Genomic DNA, 23,582 nt, shown 5'->3' on the forward strand with positions numbered 1-23,582 from the left:
TTTGGCCGAGGGCACATGATGTACTGTACATCTGTAAATATACAGAAGACCAGCTGGACTATGAGGACGAGCAAGTGTTTTATAGACATCCATCTCTGTTGATTCAAGAGCGGAGAGCACATATATAACCTCACGACACATGTGACAAATGTCTCTTTTAATCTCATGTTCAACGCTATCAGCCCGTGACCCCTCTGTAAAACAATTCAGAGCCGTGCACTGTAAAGTAATGTGGCTTTAATGAGAGGAGTTCGTGACAATTCATCGTAAACAGTTTTGCACATCCTCTACGATGTTATGATGATGTTGTTTGCTGCAAGTTTATCTCAAATTTTGTTTACAAGGTTCATCACTGAAGTCTATAGAAGCTCTTGAACCTCATTAGAAGGTCAGAAGATTCACATTGTACTTCAGTTTGGTGAACTCTGGTTGATTGGGACACTTTTTGCCTTTGAGATGATGATTTTATGCCCTATATGTTTATCAAAGCTCATGTCTAGACATGTAGCAAAAGATTAGCTTGTTTAAAGTGCCCCTGTGGTGAAAATCAAGTTTTTAATGTTGTTTATATGTCTATGTGGTGTTTTAATATGCTTTAAGACGAACCATGTGCAAATTCATAAGTCAACACCAGTGCTGAGTGTTTTCCCTTTAAAACTGCAGCGATCTAAAGATGAAGTTTGAAATCGATGGTGTTTCTGACGTCACAAATTACCTTGTAACCAATCACGTCAAAGCGTGATCGTCAACGAGTGGATCTCTGAACTGGTGTGAGTGAGTGGAGGCGGGGCTAATTTGCATATTCATAGACCCAGTATACTAGCTACACTAAGCTATTTTAAGGCATGAAGATTTTTTTTTTTTCCAAGGAAAAAATGTTTAAATATGTCATTTTGGTGATCAAAGATGAGTTTTAAGAGACTTTAAGATTAGACTGTTAGCATAGAAACCATCATTAATACAAATAACAATTTTATATATTTTTTTATAAATATATAAAATTTCATGTTTTACATTTTTATAGCCTAATATAAATATATTTTAATCAAAATATTTATACATTTATAATAATTTATTGCTCATTCATTACAAACAAACACATAATGCAAACTGTTTTGCATTATATTAATTCTAAAGATTAATTCTAAGATCTAAAATACACTGTTTTGGCTAAATAATTTTAAAATGTTTTTTATATATATATTTTTTTATTTTAAAAATATGTATAAATATGATTTTTTTTAGTCATTAATTACAAACCTATATATATATATATATATATATATATATATGTTTGGGTTTGTAATTAATGACTAAAAAAATCACATTTATACATATTTTATTTTTAGGCTATAAAAATATATTAGAATTTAACTATTTTATTTAAAATTATTAAAAAAAATCATTTTAAAATTATTTAGCCAATTATTTTAGATCTTATAATTAATACAAAACAAAAGAGTTTGCATTATGTGTTTGTTTGTAATGAATTAAAAATAAATTATTATAAATGTATAAATATTTTATTAAAGTATATTTATATTAGGCTTTAAACATTTAAAACATAAAAAAGGTTATTTTTTCTATAAAAAATTGTAAACTAACATTTAAACTCATTTTGCCACTACTAACATGTATTATATACAGTATATATACATATATATAGAAAGCTATTCATTATCATTCCTGTTAATCACAAATAATATAAAGTCCATTTTATGCTTTTAAGATTTTTTAAGTTGAAATTTAACTAAAAACATGTACAAAATGCATGCAATTTATATTTAGCTTGCAAAACAAACAAACAAACAAACAAACAAACACGTCAATACATTCCATGGCTACTTTTGAATTGCCAAATGTTAAAAAGAGATGCTCTACCAAGAGAAAAAATCAAAATGAACTGAAAAAAGGTGCAACACTCACTCTTACAGCGCTCTAACTTTATTCATTAAAAAATGATGTTTCGGTTCTGATGAAGGCCTCGAACGGCCGAAACGTCATTTTTTTAATGAATAAAGTTAGAGCGCTGTAAGAGTGAGTGTTGCACCTTCATTGGAGCAACTTTTGTTCTGGTGTAATTCTGGCATCTATCAGCTGAATTTAACCACCTGTATTCATGTGGCGTCTGTTGTCTTCAGCTTGACCTTCAGTTGGGAAACTCTTCCTCAAGTAAACAATAAAAACTGCAGTTTTCAAAGAATGCATTACACAGTCCCAGGTAAAAGTTTAGACTGTCAAGCTAAAGACAGTAGTTCAGTCAGGTCAGTCAGCGGGCAGAATGCCTTTTCCCTCGACTCTGTTATTCTGTCGTCACACAAACAGAAAACAGTCAGTTTCACAATTTACATACCAGCTTTGTGACATTTACCCTCTAATTGAAGACCAGCAGAGAAGGGTTAAATGATCACACAGCAGTCATCAGCTCATTAACATAATTTATGCTTTGACTTCAAACATTGTCAGCTGACTCAGAGTTTCTTCCATTTTTGAGTCAGCTCAAGGCTCCCGCGTTCCCCCCGGATGGTCAACTTTCAAAATAAAGTGGATTTTCCATTTTGTGTGCAAAGGTGTCCTGAAGAATGTGACATGGTGCTTCACATCCGTATGGATCTGTAAGTCGGCGCAGCTGTGAGAGGGAATCTGGAGCTGCTTCTGATTAGGCTATTCCCCGTTTCCCAGCACTGAAATTTGCTATCTGTCATGTCACCGCCTGGCTTGCATTACCTTCAGTACCTCCTCCCGTCCTTCTCTCCGCCTCCATTCATCCATGAACAAGAGGGGTCGAGACGCTCGCCAGCTACACGTGCTGCAGGTATCAGGACCCTTAAAGGGTTAGTTCACACAAAAATCATTAATTACTCATGTCGTTTCATGATCCGATGGTCCCATCCGAACATTTAGATATTGTTTTGTACCTTTTCCCAAAATTCCAAAGAGTTATATTTTTGTAATCCTATTAATTCTGATTCACGACCTTAATCACGATCCATTAACTGAGAGATCTTATACTGAAAATATGGAGATTATTTTAATGATTCACAGAAGAGATCAACTGTGAGGTCATTTCATCCCCTTTACTTCAATTGTCTTTAAACTGTGTTTCTGTGAGGATTTTAGCACAAATACAGCAATTGAATACTTGATATTCAATGATATTCAAGCGTAATTTTTCATTTTAATTAATAGTATTAGTTTTACTTTGTGAAAATGAAGTTTATTCTTGTAAAATAAACCCCTTAACTCTAAAAGTATCATCTGAAAGCTTACGAACTCAGGATTCAGCCTGTGAAAACCGTTTTGAAATCGGATCTTGCATTACCATGGAAAGTTACTTTTTGTTTCTTTTAGCGAGCTCCTCCCCTAGTGGGTGGTGTCGGGTTTCATATTATAATATTTATTTTATCTACTTTAGTCAAAACCTTTTCTAATCTTGACAAAACACATATCGTTGGAAAGGTCTGAGTCTCACAGTTACATATTTGCCAACTGTTTTGTGATATTTGGACAGAAATTTATTAATTTGTAACAGGAGAATGCATAAAATTCAATAGAATCTCGGTGACACCTGGTGGCTATTTTTGGTATAGCGCCTAAACAAAATCTCGTAGGAACTTTAATTTTTGTGAAATCAATTTCAAATTTGGAACACAACTTGCTTAGACATATTGCTTTCATTTTAGAGTCAAAATTTTATATAAAATATAAATTTTATATAAAATATAAAATGTTTAGTACAGTTGATTTGAACGACAGTAAATTTAAACTTCCATAACTTTTTCATACTTTAATGCTTTCATTTCAGCAGTAATCTGCTGTGTGTTTTCTACAAGATCATTTAAGTTTGGATAGTGCAAAAATGGGGGTGACACTAATTCTGATGTAATTTATGTGTATAATCTTCCAATACCAAAATCAGCATGAAGTTTATTTTATCTAGTAAACTAGATCCTATTTGGATCATAATTATAAAAAAAACACTATGCAAAAGACAAATTATTAAAAAGCAACACTTTACCAGCATTCACCCTCTATAAATGATCTAATTCTTTTTAAATGTTTTAATAAAATAATAATTTATAATAGTGTGTGTGGGGGGTTATTTGTATTATGTGTAATAAATGTTGAAATAAATAATTCAAATATAGACATAAAGCTATCACAGACAACTATATTTCAGAGTTGGGTTTGTATTTCAGGGCTGGGACTGGGATAAAGGCAGAACGTGTATTTAGCAGAAATCACGAGTATTTTTAGGTTCGTGAACAAGTTTGCTATTTTTGATTTGAGCTGGTTCCTCATGAAGTGAGCTGACGGTTAGTGTTGCTCTCTGGGAAGGAGATTTGAAGTCATTTTAACAGGCTCACAGAGGAGCTCAATAACTCAAATGAGGTTCTGGGAAAGGCTGGCAGGACCTCCATAATAACTAGGTGAAGAATGTTACAAAATTGCCATGTTCCCGAAGTCTCTTGATGCTCCTGAGAAAAATATGGGAAGGCCACTGCCATGTGCTTCTATAGGAATTTTTTATTTTGATATATTTTTATTAAATATATTATAAAATAAAAGCATATTTTTATTAAAAAAATATATTTTTAATTAATATTTTGTCACTATTAGCACTGTATGAGTTAATCACCAGTCACAAAAGAGCTTAACATTAACTATTGACTATGAATTTAACTATTAACTAATTCTAAGCCCACATTCCTGAACATATTGTCGGAGCAGCGCAGACGAGAGCGGGTCAGGATGTGTTATTGTATCTCGGTCTGGGGCCGTTCCTGCGGTGTGGATGTGTCAGCATGGCTGTGATGTATGAGGGTTATCAACTGGCCAGCGTCTCTGTTCTGCATGGTGATAAAGAAGCTTTTAGTCTGGTGTGGGTGAAGTCTAAACGGATCAGTCCTGGGGGAGGACGTCAGAAACAGGCCAAAACATTGGCACAGCTTCAGATGAATGCTCATAGTAACACACGCTTTTAAAAATAGTGATTTTTTAAGTCATGCTCCTTTGGTTTCTTTCATTTTCTCTTAAAACAACTTGCAGTGTAATTATGACCACTGAGAAGTCTTTTATCTTTCATTCATATGGTCCTGCTAAACCTATAATATATTACCAAAGTAAAGGGGAATGCTGAGGTAATTTGGGCAACTACACAGTTATATCTGATTATCAGTTTTCTCTTAGGCTGAGACTGAGGTGCTCTTTAAAGGAGTAATGAACAAATCAGACCACAAGGTGGCACTGCAGAGCAACTTTATTTCTATCTGCAGTCTGTGATTAATTCGCCTTAAAATATTATGCTGATCATTTTTTTATGATTAAAATATTTTTAACATTCAGCTCAGGCAAGACTGGCCTTTCATGTGGAGCAATAATTTCTCATGCTCAGAGAACTGAACGAAACCAAATACCTCCATAAACACAGCCACTAACTGGTTTAGATTTTCACGGGCTGAAATGATGACTAACTAACTTCAGACTAATCCCTTAAGACATCTAGAGAATGTTGGTGAAAAGATTTGATATAATATTGTTTAAATATTTTTAAAAATCTGATCCTGTAAGTGTTTTGTCAGAAAACGTCCAAGCAAAATCCACCACCACACACAGACACACATAAGAACGGAAGCTGTAAAAGCACTGTGATATTTAACTGCTCTGAGTTCTCCAAAATACACTAAATTAATCTGCCTGAACTTGTGATTTATTCCCTATACGAAAAACTTCAAAAGGTCTGAAATTTGACCTGCGTGTGTCTTGAAGTCCACAGTCTCTACATGAAATATGTGGAGTGTGAATAAGGAGCATGACAGCTGAGGGGGATTTTATTAGTCTAGGCATGAAAGTAATTGGCCTTTGATGACAAACCTTGGACAGAAAAGGTGATAAACACATTCATTTCTACCTTCTGTTGACTTCTAGTGTTCTTACTGAAGCCAGTCAGTGGTATGTGCTCATACTTAGGGTTAGTGATCTGAACAAACCCATAATGTTATTTCTGTCATGACAACTCTCAGAGTGTTTTGCATGGTAATAATGGAAATGACAGTGTTGATATGTTTGGTCTTGGAGGAATAGATCTGATCTGTTGGTTATTGCTGCTGCTGTTATTGCTGCTGCTCCTGTTGGTTATTGCTGCTGCTGCTGCTGCTGTAATTGCTGCTGCTGATGTTGGTTATTTCTGCTGCTGCTGCTGTTATTGCTGCTGCTGTTGGTTATTATTGCTGCTCCTGTTGGTTATTTCTGCTGCTGCTGCTGTTATTGCTGCTGCTGTTGGTTATTATTGCTGCTCCTGTTGGTTATTTCTGCTGCTGCTGTTGTTGCTGTTGCTGTTGGTTATTGCTGTTGCTGCTGTTATTGCTGCGGTTTCTGTTATTTCTGCTGCTGCTGCTGCTGCTGTTATTGCTGCTGTTGTTGGTTATTGCTGCTGCTGCTGCTGCTGTAATTGCTGCTGCTGATGTTGGTTATTTCTGCTGCTGCTGCTGTTGTTGCTGTTGCTGTTGGTTATTGCTGTTGCTGCTGTTATTGCTGCGGTTTCTGTTATTGCTGATGCTGCTGCTGCTATTGCTGCTGCTGCTGTTGGTTATTGCTGCTGCTGTTGTTAATGCTGATGCTGTTATTGCTGCTGTTCCTGTTATTGCTGCTGCCGTTAGTTATTGCTGCTGTTGCTGTTGGTTATTTCTGCTGCTGCTGCTGTTATTGCTGCTGCTATTGGTTATTATTGCTGCTCCTGTTGGTTATTGCTGCTGCTGCTGTTGTTAATGCTGTTGCTGTTATTGCTGCTGCTGCTGTTGTTAATGCTGTTGCTGTTATTGCTGCTGCTGCTGTTGTTAATGCTGTTGCTGTTATTGCTGCTGCTGCTGTTGTTAATGCTGTTGCTGTTATTGCTGCTGCTGCTGCTGATGTTGGTTATTTCTGCTGCTGCTGCTGTTTATTGCTCCTGTTGGTTATTGCTGCTGCTGTTCGTTATTGCTGCTGTTCCTGTTATTTCTGCTGCTGCTGCTGCTGTTATTGCTGCTGCTGGTGCTGCTGCTGTTATTATTGCTGCTGCTGTTGGTTATTTCTGCTGCTGCTGCTGTTATTGCTGCTGCTGCTGCTGCTGCTGCTGTTAATGCTGATGCTGTTATTGCTGCCGCTGATGTTGGTTAATTGCTGCTGCTGCTGCTGTTGGTTATTGCTGCTGTTGGTTATTGGTGCTGCTGCTGTTATTGCTGCTGCTGCTGCCAATACATACACCACACGTTTCTGTAAGCAAGTAAGACATGCTGCTGCTATGCAATAAAGCATGGATTACATGTAGCAGATCTATACAGGTGGAGCTGGGGAACGTGCTACAGCAAATGCTGACCAAGCGATCTCATTGGCAAGGTTCTCTGTAAGTTATGAACAAACGTTCTTCCAGTAACAGTAATAAAACATTCGTTCAGAGTTATCCGGTTTTAATAATGTTCTTAAAAAGTTAGCACAAAAACATTATTTATACATCATTCATGGAAAGTTTTTTTTTATTTTTATTTTTTTACCTGAATCGTTTCATTGCATGTTGCCTAACGTTTTTTAATGTTACTACTTGTTTCAGAATGTTCAGTGAACATTAAAAAGTAACATTCTCATTATGTTCGCAAAATAATAAAATGGAATGTTCCTGTAACATTCACATAACCAAGAAATACTTTCGTAAATCATTTAAACATATTTTTTTTTTTACAAAACATATTTTTGTTAGGCAAGCAACTACCCAGAATGCTCTAGTAAATGATCTAGCATACACCTAGACCTTATAGGCACATTTTTTGATTTACAAAGTTATTTGGCCCATTTATGAACCTTTTTTTTAAACTAATGAGGATCATATTGACAACTTGGTTTTAAGAGGTTTTACTGTATTTGAGAGGACGTTTTCAGAAATTTGTCTCTCATAAGTAGACCATAGTGAATAATGCACAGCCCACCCTGGCACTTATATTGCCGGCTGGGAATTTATACTGCCGAATAAAATAGCAAGTAGATGTTCTGTTATAGAAGGGCCTCATACCTCATTTACATCGAGGTCGTTTTTATGAGTGTTTAGTAATTGTTGGTCCCATTCGCTGCTCCTGGAGCTCCATCTGCATCTGAAACAACATTGAGTCACTATGAATCACATTTTTTTTAATCGTTTTTTCTACATTTGAGGGTTTACGTTACTTAAACCAGCTGTGCATACTGCTTTCTTTTAATGGGTTACCGGGTTAGGTGTGTTAAGATGATATGCCTGTGGAAACATTGTGGGAGAAATTACTATAGTCTGTGTTTGTGTCTTTTCCCCTGCGTCTGCATGTTTCAGGCCTGTCTAGAAAATGAAGACAAGGTACCTTTATATTCACTCTGCTGTATATTCATAAATGGGTCATTCCTGTTATGAAGTACCTTTTGAACTTTAAGTAAATATGCTTGAGTTGTAATTCAAAGAAGTATTGAAACATTTACCAGACATTTACAAATCTGCTCTGGTTAGGCACTTTAACTTGATTCATTATGAATTACAAGAACATATTCTAAAGAGGTAAAGTTGGTTAATAAAGTTAATAAAGAGCCAAACCTTGACCCTTCGGTTGATTCCCATAAAAATAATGCTACTTCCTGTATGATGTCACTGGCTTTTGTTAGTTAAAGGAATTTAATAGAATGTAAAATGATACTGAAGAGGACAAAAAATTACAATTGAAACAATATTCCTAAAAAACATGTTTATTTAAAGATTTCAAATGAAAAAAATAAAGAAACTTAATAATCTGCATAGTTTTTCATGTTAGCAAGTGACCAAAATGTAAATATTCACTCATAATGGAAAACAAACTAATGATTTAATCTTTAAAATTCTGCACTAATGTCTTTGAGACATTTGTGTTCATACATCATGTTATTACAGACATTGAATGATCCCATAAGAATTGAGCATATCTGAGGGAAAGAGCTGCATCAAAATAAGTTGGGATTGTTTTGTGATGTTGCTCAGTGTTCTGAATCAGTGTGTAAATGTGCGTTCATGCAGTTACTGGTTAGCCATTCAGCCTCACACTGATTCACAGATAAAGCACACAACAGGAGGTGTCGTGATAGATCTGCACGTTGATAGCGTGAACACGGCGCCACGTCCCTCCTGTTTTGATATGGATGGAGCGGATCTGGATTCTGAAAAATCAGTCAACCAGCTCATTCATCCTGCTGCTCCTAAATGTGCAGTGTTGTCAGGTCTAACTCACAGAAATCTGTATAGTTATTTCATTGATAATTGAGCATGTTCATTTGCACTTTCAGACAAGAAAGGGTATTAATGTTACAGTACAGGCATGTGCTGATCTCCCACATGAGTGTAATTTAGTATCGAAATCTGGCAATCCTGAGTTGTGAGAATTTGAGACAGGCACTAAATGTGTCATTTACTGGTGATTTGTGTTCATTAAAGAGGTCATGTGTGGTGCATGTGGCCTGTGTAATGTTCAAGAGATGGACATGAAAATGAAAAAAAAAAAAAATCACGCTGCAAAACCTGGCCTGTGCTGCCATCTAGTGGACAATATGTGAGGACACGTAATCTAACACACCTAGAAGCCTGCGTTCTTCAGTCTAATTTGTAGACTGGAATATATACAGTTGGGTGTATATAAGTTTTCAACCTCTTTGCAGAATCATTTACCATGTAAAAATGTATTGACTACCATAGTATTTTTCCTACTACGGTAGTAAATGGGGGACGAGAGCTGTTTGGTTACAAACATTCTTCAAAATGTGTTCAGCAGAACAAAGAAATTCATACAGGTTTGGAACAACTTGAGGGTGAATAAATGACACAATTTTCATTTTTGGGTGAACTGTCCCTTTAAGCGTAATTAAACAGATTGATGACTTAGCCTAATGAAAATACAATTATAAATAAATAAGAAAATAAAAGTATAAATACTCATTTATTATTTTACATTTCTTTGTATATTTATGTATTTATTTGTTTCTTATTTCGGCAGCTTTGGCGTTCCATAGTGAAAGTGTTAACGGCAGTACGAACTGACGGTGATATCTATGGACTTTTGAGGTAATCAGCTAACCTAGCTAGTTTATTTTATTTTTGACATTTTATTAAATTTAAATATCTAAATGTTAGTAAGAAGAAGAAAAATAAAAACGTTTAGATATCGAACTCGTGAGTAAAACGGCTTTATTTTTAATGAAGCACATACAAAAGACCTGAACCGGAAGCGATGCAACCTGTTTTACAGAATACGGAAGTTTGTTGCAATTCTGTAAAAATTTTAATTTTTTTATTTATTTTTTTTTGCATTTCGATTCTGTCATCATCTAAAAGTACAAGCAAAGTCCCTTTCGAGGAAAGTCTGTTCACTCGGCGGCCATTTTTGCAACGCCTCCGGACAGCTATCGGACATCCAAGACCAAGTCCTATTTGAATATCCTGAAATCTCAAAAACTGATTGTCGAACTCACAATTAACATATTTAAAATCAGCAACAAAATCTGACATTAACTTTCTCAGAAATGTTGTTTCTTATGCTCAAATAGCGTTACAAAAAAATATTTTTCAAGCTAGAGCAGCTGCTGTGAAGCAAATCAATCAGCGATTGGCTCTTTTACTTAGAAGGCGGGATGTATTCCGCCATTTTGCGCGTTAGTTTCCCTCATTTACAAATAATAGGAGTGAACCGTCTTTCCACATCTATAGTTTTTGGTTCAAGACATTTTTATCTTATTTTGTTTTCCTTGTTACCACTTTTTTTTTTTTTTTTAACTGTTACCACAATGCGCGCGCAACTGCAGTGCAGTGACGTAACTGTGACGTCTCCTCCCAAATGGTCCATATACTTGCTCAGTTGACGCGGCTGACTGGAGTGACTGCGATTCGCAAATAAAACCACCATCCGAGGAAATCCAGCGAAGTTGTGAGTTTGTCTAACTCTACAGGAGCTAACTACTAGGTGAACTGAACAACTTTATTTACGTTGTATTAGATACAGAGGTGTTTGTGTGTAAGTGAAAAATAAAAGTAGTTTATTAGTATGATAGTGTGGTATTTTACCACACTTTACCTCAGCATGTGCAAGATTTTCTAGCTAATCAGGGTGCTTTCACACCTGGAACGCTTGTGTCCGAGAATGACTGCGTGTTCCCCGCAGCGTTGATCTGGTTTCAAACTCGATTCCGTCGAACCCTGGGGAGGGTGCGTTTGCTAAAAATGGTCGCTAAATATCATTAGATGACGTAATACTGGCGTGTCCAATGATCTATATTAATATAAATATAGATCAGTGGGCGAGTCACGGAATCTAGATAAGGTTTGTCCAAGAAATTGCTAAATTTGTCACTAGGCTTATGAAAAAAGGCTCAAAAGGGGCGGGGAAGTCGCTAAATCTAGCGGCAAAATCGCTAAAATGGCAGCACTGATCTTACGTCATCACAATCGTGCACGGCGCGTGGTAGAAAACAGGACGCTGGTGAAAATATACAGGCTTGTAATTAATTTTTTTATAAATTAAACTGGTGCTATTATGCGCAGCAAAGTAAACAACACTTGAGTTTATATGTTCACGGCATGACAGCTTTCATATTACCAGTTTTTCATGCGAACCGCGCCCTGTTTCAAACTAAACTGCCAGTGTGAAATCACCCTTAATTGGTTGTGTAGCGCAACGCAAAACACATTTAGACCAGTGTTTCCCAACCTTTTTCTTGCCATGGCACAGTTTTGATAAGTAAAACATCCCACGGCACACCACTGTGCACTAAAACAACAAAATCGCACATACATGCATTGCTTAAAATGGCATATTAAAATTATATTAAAAGTAGTAGCACAATAGGTTCATATGGTAGCTATATGATGTTTCTGGTGATGCTAAAACAAATTGACATATCATCGCGTAAACCTTTTTTTTTTTTTTTTTTTTAAATAATTAATCACTGCGTTATCAAAGTTGGTATTGTGGCTTTGTATATGTCACATTCATGTGTCATTATAATATTAACTTTTTATGAAAATCAAGCTCAGATGGAGTTGCAAGGTTTTTTACCAGCGAATGACAGACATTTTGTCCGTCAATGGAAAGACCCCTTCTGGGACAGTAAGTGCATCGCATTACGTTTTTGGAACAAAACCTCGCCGGAGCCGTAACGTACCGCAGACGTGTGCAGTGTAAATAAGGAGTAAGACTCTTCTTCGCTCTTCAAATACATAAAACGGCCATCAGTGCTGGGGTAACGCATTACAAGTAACTTAATTTATGTAATCAGATTACTTGTTCAAGTAACTAGTAAAGCAATGCATTACTTCTTCAATTTACAATTTTCAATTTTTAGTTATAAGGTTTGACTGACAGTTTGAGTATCCAATGGAGTTACGGGGTTTTGTCCCAAGCTCTTTTAAATCCTTTTTTAATTGGTTTAATATTTGTAAAACCCACATAAATCTTCACACTAATGTGTCGTGGCACAGTGGTTGCAAAACACTGCACTAGATAACACTGTGCATACATAAAGGGTGATCTCAACTTGTTTCTTGTGAGATTGCTTTGAGAATTGAGCAGCAAGGTGTATACAGTAGGGTAGATGTGTTTCTGAATCTTAAAGGGTTAGTTCACCCAAAAAATTAAAATTCTGTCATTAATTACTCTCCCTCATGTCGTTCCACACCTGTAAGACCTTCGTTCATCTTCAGAACACAAATTAAGATATTTTTGATAAAATCCAATGGCTCAGTGAGGCCTGCGTTGACGGCAAGACAATTAACACTTTCAATTCCCAAGAAAGCTACTGAAAACATATTTAAAACAGTTCCTGTGACTACAGTGGTTCAATTTTAATATTATAAAGTGACGAGTATACTTTTTGTGTGTCAAAATAACAAAATAGTGACTTTATTGAACAATATCTAGTGATGGACGATTTCAAAACACTGCTTCATGAAGCTTTACGAATCTTTTGTTTCGAATCAGTGGTTCAGAGAGTGTATCAAAGTCACGTGATTTCAGTAAACGAGGCTTTGTTGCATCATAAGTGTTTCGAAATTTCAATGGTTGCACTGACTGTTTTAAACATGTCTTTAGTAGCTTTCTGGGCATCTGAAATGGTTAATTATCTTGCTGGCAATGGAGGCCTCACTGAGCCATCGGATTTTATCAAAAATATCTTAATTTGTGTTCTGAAGATGAATGAAGGTCTTACGGGTGTGGAACGACATGAGGGTGAGTAACTAATGACCGAATTTTTATTTTTGGGTGAACTAACCCTTTAAATTGATATGTATACTGCTTTTCAGGATGGTGCAGATATGTAGTGAAATTTTCTGAAATTTAAAGAAGCAAGAAATGGAGATTCATTATATTTCATTTTCATTTTCTCATGTTTGCATATAGGAGCCACATCCATTGTGATTTCAAAAGAATCCACTCCTGTTTTTCTACAGTGAATCTTCCACTGGGCTTGAAAGCCCCAAAATGGCAGAATCTCTTTTTGATACTCAAAGTCCTTTAAACTGCCCGATCTGCCTGAATCTGCTTAAGAACCCAGTGACGACGACTTGTGGTCACAGTTTCTGTATGGACTGTATTAAGAGGTGCTGGGATCTGGGAGCTATTCGAGGTGTTTACAGCTGCCCTACATGCAGGAAGAGATTCAACAAAAGGCCAGCTCTCGGCAAAAGCAAGGTACTGGCTGATATTTTAGAGGGAATGAAGCAGGAAGCTCCAGCTGGACCTGGAGACGTGAAGTGTGATGTTTGCAAAGGAAGAAAAGTGAAAGCCATCAGGTCTTGTTTGGTTTGTATGGCTTCTTACTGCCAAACTCACATCCGTCCTCATTTGGAGTCTAAAGCTTTTAAAATACACAAGCTGGTTAAAGCTTCCCCAAATCTACAGCAGCAGATCTGCCCTCAACATCATAAAGCTCTGGAGGTTTACTGCTATAATGACCGGAAGTGTATTTGTGTGGTTTGTATGGGGAATCAACACAGTGGACATAAAATGGTCTCAGCTGCAGCTGCAATGGCAAAGAAACAGGTAAGATTAGGTAATTTTATTTAATTCTCAATTACATAAACTACTTTGAGATGTTTCTCCTAAAATTCCTTAGTCTGATCCCAGTTTGGAATTAAAGGATTAGTTCACTTCAGAATTAAAATTTACTGATAATTTACTCACCTCCATGCCATCCAAGATGTTCATGTCTTTCTTTCTTCAGTCGAAAAGAAATGAAGGTTTTTGAGGAAAACACTCCAGGATTTTTCTCCATATAGTGGACTTCACTGGGGTTCAACGGGTTGAAGGTCCAAATGTCAGTTTCAGTGCAGCTTCAAAGAGCTCTACATGATCCCAGACGAGGAATAAGAGTCTTATCTAGAGAAACCATCGGACATTTTCTAAAAAAAAAAATTGTATACTTTTTAACCACAAATGCTCATCTTGCACTGCTCTGTGATGCTCCACGCATTACGTAATCACACTGGAAAGGTCACGCAGAAGGCGGAAGTACCGATCCAGTGTTTACAAAGCGAACTTGCAAAGACTCAAACGCCCTTTACAAAAAAAGGTAAAATGATGTCGGACGATTTTGAAGTTGGAGGAGAAAATGAGATGGAGTTTTTCGCCCTACCGCGGTACTTCCGCCTACGTCACGCGTGATCTTTCCAACATGATTACGTAATGTGTGGAGCATCACAGAGCAGTGCAAGACAAGCATTTGTGGCTAAAAAGTATATAATTTTTTATTTTTTTTAGTTTCTCTAGATAAGACTCTTATTCCTCGTCTGGGATCATGTAGAGCTCTTTGAAGCTGCACTGAAACTGACATTTGGACCTTCAACCCGTTGAACCCCAGTGAAGTCCACTATATGGAGAAAAATCCTGGAATGTTTTCCTCAGAAACCATTTCGACTGAAGAAAGAAAGACAAACATCTTGGATGACATGGGGGTGAGTAAATTATCAGGACATTTTAATTCCGAAGTGAACTAATCCTTTAAGATCTTTTCTACAGTATTCAAGTCGCTTAAGAACAGGATTCTTATTTAATGCAAATTCATCCACAGGAGGAACTGAAAATAAAAAAGAGGGATTTCATTCAGAAAACCAACAACTTGAAGAAGGAGGTTTATCAGTGTAAGAAAGCTGTGATCTCTTATAAGGTAGGTGTGATTGACACCTAAAATGAGGGTTTAGACAAGATGAGAAATTAAAGTTCCTATTATAGCCAAACAGCTGCTAACAAATAAATACTAACAACAGAGTTGTGCTGGTTAAATAAGTTGGTAGAATCTTGGAGCATAGCCTTGTGGCATATGGCGAAGCTGCGCCTTTGGGTGACCAAGTTCTAGTCCCGGTGTTGTGCCAAATTACCCCCCCCAAGACCCCAGAATAGGTTGGTTTAGCATTAGGGCTGGGGTTATGATCAGTAGTCAGTCTGATAGCTGCTTCATCGAGTGGGGTAATAATTTGACAGGGAGTTGTAGATGTGTAGGGAGTCTTAGGCTGAATCCCAAATGGCACACTTCTATGCACTTTCTGTCTTGTGGACTTACAATGGCTGCTGTGTGCGTGTGTCCGTTAAGTCCACGAGACCGTAGGGTGTCCCATTCATCATTTTTAGGTTTCAGAAGGGTGCTTGTGAGCGCCCCCTTTGCGGCCGTTAAACGCCCTCGATGCGCACTTCAGCTGAGTTCGCAAGTCTGTGAGCTACGCAGAGGACTTTACCCGGCAGTCAAAGCGGCATTACGTCACGAAAGTGCGAGTCAGAGGAAGACCGTGAGGGTTTAGGGTGCCATTTGGGACCGGGACAAAATCTCACGGAGTTGTGATCATTTCCTGGTCCTGTTCCTAGAAAGTAAATAAGAGTATTGTTTCCTGTCTATCTCTACTGCCCTATCAAATAAATTTGGGAAAATTTGATAGAATATTGTTTGAAGGTTCTTGTCTGTGAGAGAAAATACAACTCTCTTTTGGTGCCACTCAGTGGACATTTCAGTTGGAATCTGCTGCTATGCGTAACGGCAGGTAAATTTCCATTTTTAAAGGGGACCTATAATGCCCCTTTCAAAAGATGTAGTCTCTGGTGTCTCCAGAATGTGTCTGTGAAGTTTCAGCTCAAAATCCCCCACAGATCATTTATTATAGCTTGTCAAATTTGCCCCTATTTGGGTGTGAGCAAAAACACGCCGTTTTTGTGTGTGTCCCTTTAAATGCAAATGAGCTGCTGCTCCCGGCCCCCTTTCCAGAAGAGGGCGGAGCTTTAACAGCTCAACAACAACAAAGCTGGAGAATCTCACGCAGCCAAAATGAGGATTGTCAGTAACGGTGTTCAGCCTTACATTGGATTCAACTCATCCACTAGCATGTGCCGTCATGTTAATCTTTTGTGTTGAATTGACCCTCGTTTGTGAAGCAGTCCGGCGTAAAATGACGGCATGTCAACACTCTACTACAACAACTCTTCCTCTTCTCTAAAGCAGCCCAACATGGCCCCGCCCCCTTTGTTGTGTGGGGGTGGGGTTTATGTAAATTTTAGGGTTAGTGATGTCACCAACCAAGGAAGAAGCTCGTTGTAGTCCCTACCAGCCGTTTGTTGTAGTCCTTAAACAGAGAATTCTGTAAAAGAAAGTATCTCCCTTTGCATTGCAGCGCTCTGCACAGGCAGCAGTGGAGCACAGCGACAAGATCTTCACTGAGATCATCTGCTCCATTCAGAAGAGACAAGCTGAGGTGAGAGAGAACATCAGAGCTCAGGAGAACAAGGAGGTACAAGATGCAGAGAGTCACATACAGACACTGGAGAAGGAGATCTGTGAACTACAGAAGGAGAACCGTAAACTGGAGCCGCTTTTGCAGACAGAGGATCACGTTTACTTCTTCCAGGTGCCAAAAACATCTAGAGGATTTTTAATGAAATGCTGCATTGTTGATTCTTACTTTTTTAGGATTTGTTTTCTTCCAGTGGCAGAAGTACTCTTTCTCTTCTGGAGTTTCCCAGCACAGTTCATCCAGCGACGTTGGTAACCTGACATTTGAGAGAGTAGAGCAGTGTGTCTCAGAGCTGAAAAGCCAGCTGGATGAAGTCTGTGAGGAGCACATGGGTGAAATATTTGATGAAGGTGAAATAATATTTTCAAGTGCCGTTCAGCCTTTTTTGTTAGTTCAGTCTTTCCTCGTTCATGTAAATAAGAGCTGCACTTACATGATTAGCAATATCCACCCTTAATGTGGCTGAGAGTGGATTGTCTTGCCTTAAAGGGACATTATTGTGGGTCACTGACTGATTTAAATTATGCCATAAAAGTGTTTATTATAAAGCTGTATAGTATTATGTTATTCATCATACAGAGAAGTTTCACATTGTAAGTGAATGTGTATCTCTCTTTGTAGTTGCTGATGTCCTAATATTCCAGGATGGTAAGTACATTATTCTTAAGGGAAAAAATGCTAAATTAAAAATACATAATTTATTATTATTATTATTGTATTATAGGTTATTCTCTTTGGTTCTTGTTCATATTTATTTTTTTATTTTTTGGCAAAAGATTTTAATAACAGCTACTTGGGAAATTAAACAGGCTCACATTATACCTGATCGTAGCACTTAATGTCACGTGTTTGCACTCTTTACATGCATGCTTCATTTTTTTAAATTATAGATTACCTCTCTGAAGAGGAAGAAGAGATGGATGACGAGGAAATGTGGTAAGGGTATTAATTACAGTTATTGTACCCGCACGTTTTCTGTTGTTCTGAGAGTTTTGATTGCAGTGGCTCAGATATTTAAGCCTAAAATAAAAGATCAACTGAATGAAGCCTTGGTGAACATAATAATTTTCCTTCAAAAACAAAAATCTTACTCATCCCAAACTTTTGATTGGTAGTGTTTGTGCACATTTATGACGTGCATATTTTTGTTTCCAAGTGCATTATTTCCTTTTAAAATAATTTGATAAATTACATACAGGCTGCATCTCAATAAATTAGAATGTCGTGGAAAAGTTAATTTATTTCAGTAATTCAACTCAAATTGTGGAACTCGTGTATTAAATAAATTCAGTGCACACAGACTGAAGTACTTTAAGTCTTTGGTTCTTTTAATTGTGATGATTTTGGCTCACATTTAACAAAAACCCACCAATTCACTATCTCAATAAATTAGAATACTTCATAAGATCAATAAAAAAAGGATATTTTAAACAGAAATGTCAGGCTTCTGAAAAGTATGTTCATTTCTATGCACTCAATACTTGGTCGGGTCTCCTTTTGCATGAATTACTGCATCAATGCGGCGTGGCATGGAGGTGATCAGCCTGTGGCACTGCTCAGGTGTAATGAAGCCCAGGTTGCTTTGATAGCGGCCTTCAGCTCATCTGCATTGTTGGGTCTGGTGTCTCTCATCTTCAGGTCAGGTGACTTTGCTGGCCAATCAAGCACAGTAACACCATGGTCATTGAACCAGCTCTTGGTACCTTTGGCAGTGTGGGCAGGTGCCAAATCCTGCTGGAAGATGAAATCAGCATCTCCATAAAGCTTGTCAGCAGAAGGAAGCATGAAGTGCTCTAAAATGTCCTGGTAGATGGCTGCGTTGACTGTGGACTTCAGAAAACACAGTGGACCAACACCAGCAGATGACATGGCAGCCCAAATCATCACTGACTGTGGAAACTTCACACTGGACTTCAAGCAACATGGTTTCTGTGCCTCTCCACTCTTCCTCCAGACTCTGGGACCTTGATTTCCAAATGAAATGTAGAATTTACTTTCATCTGAAAAGAGGACTTTGGACCACTGAGCAACAGTCCAGTTCTTCTTCTCCTTAGCCCAGGTAAGACGCTTCTGACGTTGTCTTTGGTTCAGAAGTGGCTTGGTACGTGGAGTGTGACAGTTGTAGCCCATTTCCTGAAGACGTCTGTGTGTGGTGGCTCTTGATGCACTGACTTCAGCTTCAGTTCACTCCTTTTGAAGCTCTCCTAACTTCTTAAATCGGCTTTGCCTAACAATCTTCTCAAGCCTGCGGTCGTTCCTTTCACTTGTACACCTTTTCCTACCACACTTTTTCCTTCCAGTCATCTTTCCATGTATATGCTTTGGCACAGCTCTGTGAACAGCCAGCTCTTTCAGCAGTGACCCTCTGTGGCTTACCCTCATTGTAGAGGGTCTTGATGATCGTCTTCTGGACAACTGTCAAGTCAGCAGACTTCCCCATGACTGCTGTTGGGATTACTGACCTAAACCCAGTATTTATACACTGAGAATGGTCATTTAATAGAACTTGAAATTAAATATTCTAATAATTTGAGATACTGATTTTTTTATTTTTTATTTTGATGATCAGCAAGCTGTAATCATCAAAATGAAAACAAAGTCTGGAAATATTTTACTTTGTCTAATAAATCTAGAATACATTTAAGTTTTACTTTTTGAATTAAATTACAGAAAAAGAAAAAAAAACATTTTTCATGATATTCTAATTTGAGATGCACCTGTATATATCACTTTATTCTATAAAATTCATATAGTTTGAATTCACTTTTAGTACATTTAAATAATACATATTATTTTGTTTTATCTTAAACCCCCAAAATGTCAGGTGGTGCAACTGTCTGAACAAATGAGCAACAGACTAAGAAAACTATTTAAAATGGTGTTATAATATATATATATATATATATATATATATATATATATAACACACACACACACACACACATATAATATTAGGGGTGAAAAGGTTCTCGAGGTTCTCGAAAAATCAAACCGTACCGTTCTGCACGCACTTGCACCGTTAATCAAACAACAAAAGACAAGGAAGTCACTCATTGCTCATGACTGAATAGTAACTTAAAAATTAATAATGATTGATCTTTATTTAAGTTATACAGTGAAGATTACATGCAATGTTTTCCATTTTATTAGCTACTTTAATTTCTGTTAGGGCTGGGCGATATGGCAAAAAAAAAAAAGTTCCAAGAGCACCACACATGAAGTGATCAACATGGTGTAAATGTAAAACAATTTGTTAAATATCTTTGCAGAAAATATGCCTGAAATATGAATGCAAATGCTGTACAAACTTCTTAAACACATCCTATATACTCAGAAATAATATAAAATAAGAAAATGCTAAATAGTTCTTAGCCAAAAAGTAATAGCAATAAATAACACCAGTAATAGGCTATTATTAACAGCAAATGCTTCGTAAAAACAGAAAACAACAGCAGCTTTCAGCCTGTCACCATCATGCAAACATGAAATATCAAACAGGTTTTTGCATTCCATTGCGCTATTTGTCCAGTTGTTTTTATGTTTGGCGGACATGTTTAGGTGTTGCACTTGTGTCTCGCGTCTTTTGCAGCGTCTCACCCCTGAAACAGCATTCTAAAAACACGGCGGTCAAGTAAAAAAAAAAAAAAAAAAAAGCTCAACTCGCGTTTAATAACTTTGCCTTTTTTTCCTCATTCCACTGCCTGTGTCTCATTTTTATAACGCATTTCTGAATAAACAGCCGCTTAAGAATAGTGATGTGTTCTACGCTCAGAGCGTCACATGAGAGCGGTTAATCAGGCGCGCCGGCGCCATCATGAGGTCGGATCATTTTCTTCTCCTAATACGGTTATCATTGCTGTATTGTCAACATGTCTAATTGTAACGCTTGCTAACATTTTTATTCAAAATAGTGATTTCTCGATTTAAAAAATAATAAAATCGAGGCAAAATATTAAATTCAAATTAATCGGAAATTACCGAACCGTACCGAAACCGTGAGCCTAAAACCGTGATACAAACCGAACCGTGAGTAATCTGAACCGTTGCACCCCTAAAAAATAAATATGTGTATATAATGTGTGTGTGTGTGTGTGTGTGTATATATATATATATATATATATATATATATATATATATATATTATATATTATATATATATATATATATATATATATATATATATTATATATTATATATATATATATATATATATATATATATATATATATAATGTATATGTATATGTGTGTGTGTCAGCTTGCTCCTTGAAATATGAACTTTGATTGCAGGGACGATGTTGAGGATGAAATGCTTCCTGGTATATATTGATGACCCTTCAAAACATCTGGACATCATCATTCTTTGCTATTGTAAAATAAAATATGTGAGCGCCAAAATTGGAGATGGTCTTTACTAGTGCTGGGTGGTTTGACCAAAAATCTCTATCACAGGTTTTTTTTTTTTTTTTTTTTTTTTTTAAAGATTCTGGCTGTTTCACGGTATGTCACGTTTTTTTTGCACTGGTCACTCGGATATACATCAAAATAAGGGGGGGAAAAAAAGACTATCGCACCTTTCATGCTGACTTTAAAAATATAGGCCTACAAATTTTTTTCCCAAACTAAAACTCATTGGCCCCTATTCATTAACGTTTGATCATTGCATCATTTTGCAAATACATGAGGATAGTCTCCGCATAAAAGACCCACGAAAGTATGTACTTTTTCTTCACAAAAACAATACATACTTTTATGGCATATAAGTAGGCCAATGGTCTACTTTCACTGAGCTTTGTGATGCACTTCTGTTTTGAAATATACACCAATCAGGCATGACATTATGAGCACTGACAGGTGAAGTGAATAACACTGATTATCTCTTTATCACGGCTCCTGTTAGTGGGTGGATATATTAGGCAGCAAGTGAACATTTTGTCCTCAAAGTTGATGTGTTAGAAGCAGGAAAAATGGGCAAGTGTAAGGATTTGAGCGAGTTTGACGAGCCAAATTGTGATGCAGAGCATCTCCTAAACTGCAGCTCTTATGGGGTGTTCCCGGTCTGCAGTGGTCAGTATCTATCAAAAGTGCTCCAAAGAAGGAACAGTGGTGACCCGGCGACAGGGTCATGGGCGGCCGAGGCTCATTGATGCACGTGGGGAGCAAAGGCTGGCCCATGAGATCCGATCCAACAGACGAGCTACTGTAGCTCAAATTGCTCCAGAAGTTAATGCTGGTTCTGATAGAAAGGTGTCAGAATACACAGTGCATCAGTTTGTTGTGTATGGAGCTGCAGACCAGTCAGGGTGCCCATGCTGACCCCTGTCCACCGGCGAAAGAGCCAACAGTGGACACGTGAGCATCAGAACTGGACCACGGAGCAATGGAAGAAGGTGGCCTGGTCTGATGAATCACGTCTGGGGAACACATGGCACCAGGATGCACTATGGGAAGAAGGCAAGCCGGTGGAGGCAGTGTGATGCTTTGGGCAATGATCTGCTGGGAAACCTTGGGTCCTGCCATCCATGTGGATGTTACTTTGACACGTACCACCTACCTAAGCATTGTTGAGACCATGTACACCCTTTCATGGAAACGGTATTCTCTGGTGTCTGTGGCCTCTTTCAGCAGGATAATGCTCCTGCCACAAAGCGCAAATGGTTCAGGAATGGTTTGAGGAGCACAACAACGAGTTTGAGGTGTTGACTTGGCCTCCAAATTCCCCAGATCTCAATCCAATCGAGCATCTGTGGGATGTGCTGAACAAACAAGTCCGATTCATGGAGGCTCAACCTCACAACTTACAGGACTTAAAGGATCTTCTGCTAACATCTTGGTCCAGATACCACAGCACACCTTCAGGGGTCTAGAGGAGTCCATGCCTCGACGGGTCAGGGCTGTTTTGGCAACACATTGTTATTGATTGGTGATTGGTGTACAACTCAATTTTTTCCATTTATGGAAGCCTGGTGTCAAGTCACCTTCATTTATATAGCGATTTTTATAATACAGATTGTTTCAAAGCAGCTTTACAGGGATAATAGGAAATTTGTGCAACAAAGATTGTTTTGGCTGTACAGCAGCTCTAGAACAACGTCATTGTCCAGCTTAAGTGTTCTCATGTATGTACTAGGTGCGCTGAACGCTGAACTGTAGAAGGTGTAAGTAGTTCAGTGGAGCGCAGCAGTAGTGTTCAGGTTGTAACGGGTAGAATTCGGCACTGCCTCTTTAAGAGCAGCCCACTTTTTTTTTTTTTTCTTTTTTTTTCTCCCCCTGTCCAACTCCATTTGCAAAAAACACGTGTAAATCTGTTCCATTTCTGTTGCTCATTTGCATTATTTTATTATCTCCAGTAACACGGTTGACAGTGGAGTGACTGACACTGGTCCAAGACAGAGGTAATAAAAGTGTGTTTGTGTGTCGAGGTGGTTTTGAAAAGTATTTAGGTTTTGAAAGGTATTTATCCACACTCTACCTCAGGAAGTTGTTAGGGCTGTGTTGTTTTAATTGTGTAGTAGATCAACAAAAAAAGAGCTTGTACCACTATTGAACCTGACAAACACGGCAGACAACACTGCATTTATAAAGTGTGACTCTACTCTTGTCAAGCTGTTGTGAGAGAGTGCTTTGAGAACTGAGCAGCAGGGTGTATATACAGTAATGTGTTTCTGAATTTTACATTTATGTCTAGTGCTTTTCTTAGGATGGTGCAGATATAGAGCAGAGTAAATATAGTGAGAGATATTGTGGAATTTGAGAAACGTCCAGAAGCAGGAAATAGAGATTTGTTCATTTTACTTTCATTT

The 23,582-nt window shown here is 37.5% G+C and overlaps 1 protein-coding gene across 12 annotated transcripts in view; it reads left to right on the forward strand.

Annotated features, from left to right (window-relative positions):
- The first annotated feature begins 2,479 nt into the window (after nt 1-2,479).
- The window catches only part of LOC127524806 (tripartite motif-containing protein 29-like), a 66,280-nt gene continuing 45,177 nt past the window's right edge, over nt 2,480-23,582 (forward strand). Inside the window, exons 1-8 of one of the 12 annotated variants that reach the window (XR_007933170.1) lie at nt 10,660-10,973; nt 13,407-14,048; nt 15,076-15,171; nt 16,661-16,894; nt 16,974-17,130; nt 17,402-17,428; nt 17,671-17,716; nt 21,070-23,174. Coding sequence is in view for 10 of the 12 variants with exons in the window: in XM_051916749.1 (XP_051772709.1) it covers nt 13,488-14,048; nt 15,076-15,171; nt 16,661-16,777 (774 nt within the window). In the remaining 2 variants the exon portion in view is untranslated. Of the gene's footprint in view, nt 2,835-10,015; nt 10,079-10,615; nt 10,974-13,406; nt 14,049-15,075; nt 15,172-16,660; nt 16,895-16,973; nt 17,131-17,401; nt 17,429-17,670; nt 17,717-21,069; nt 23,175-23,582 lie in introns of those variants that run through there. The other 11 variants (XM_051916749.1, XM_051916750.1, XM_051916751.1 and 8 more) reach the window with 11 other exon arrangements.

This window comes from Ctenopharyngodon idella, chromosome 13 (assembly GCF_019924925.1).
Source record: "Ctenopharyngodon idella isolate HZGC_01 chromosome 13, HZGC01, whole genome shotgun sequence".
NCBI lineage: Eukaryota > Metazoa > Chordata > Actinopteri > Cypriniformes > Xenocyprididae > Ctenopharyngodon > Ctenopharyngodon idella.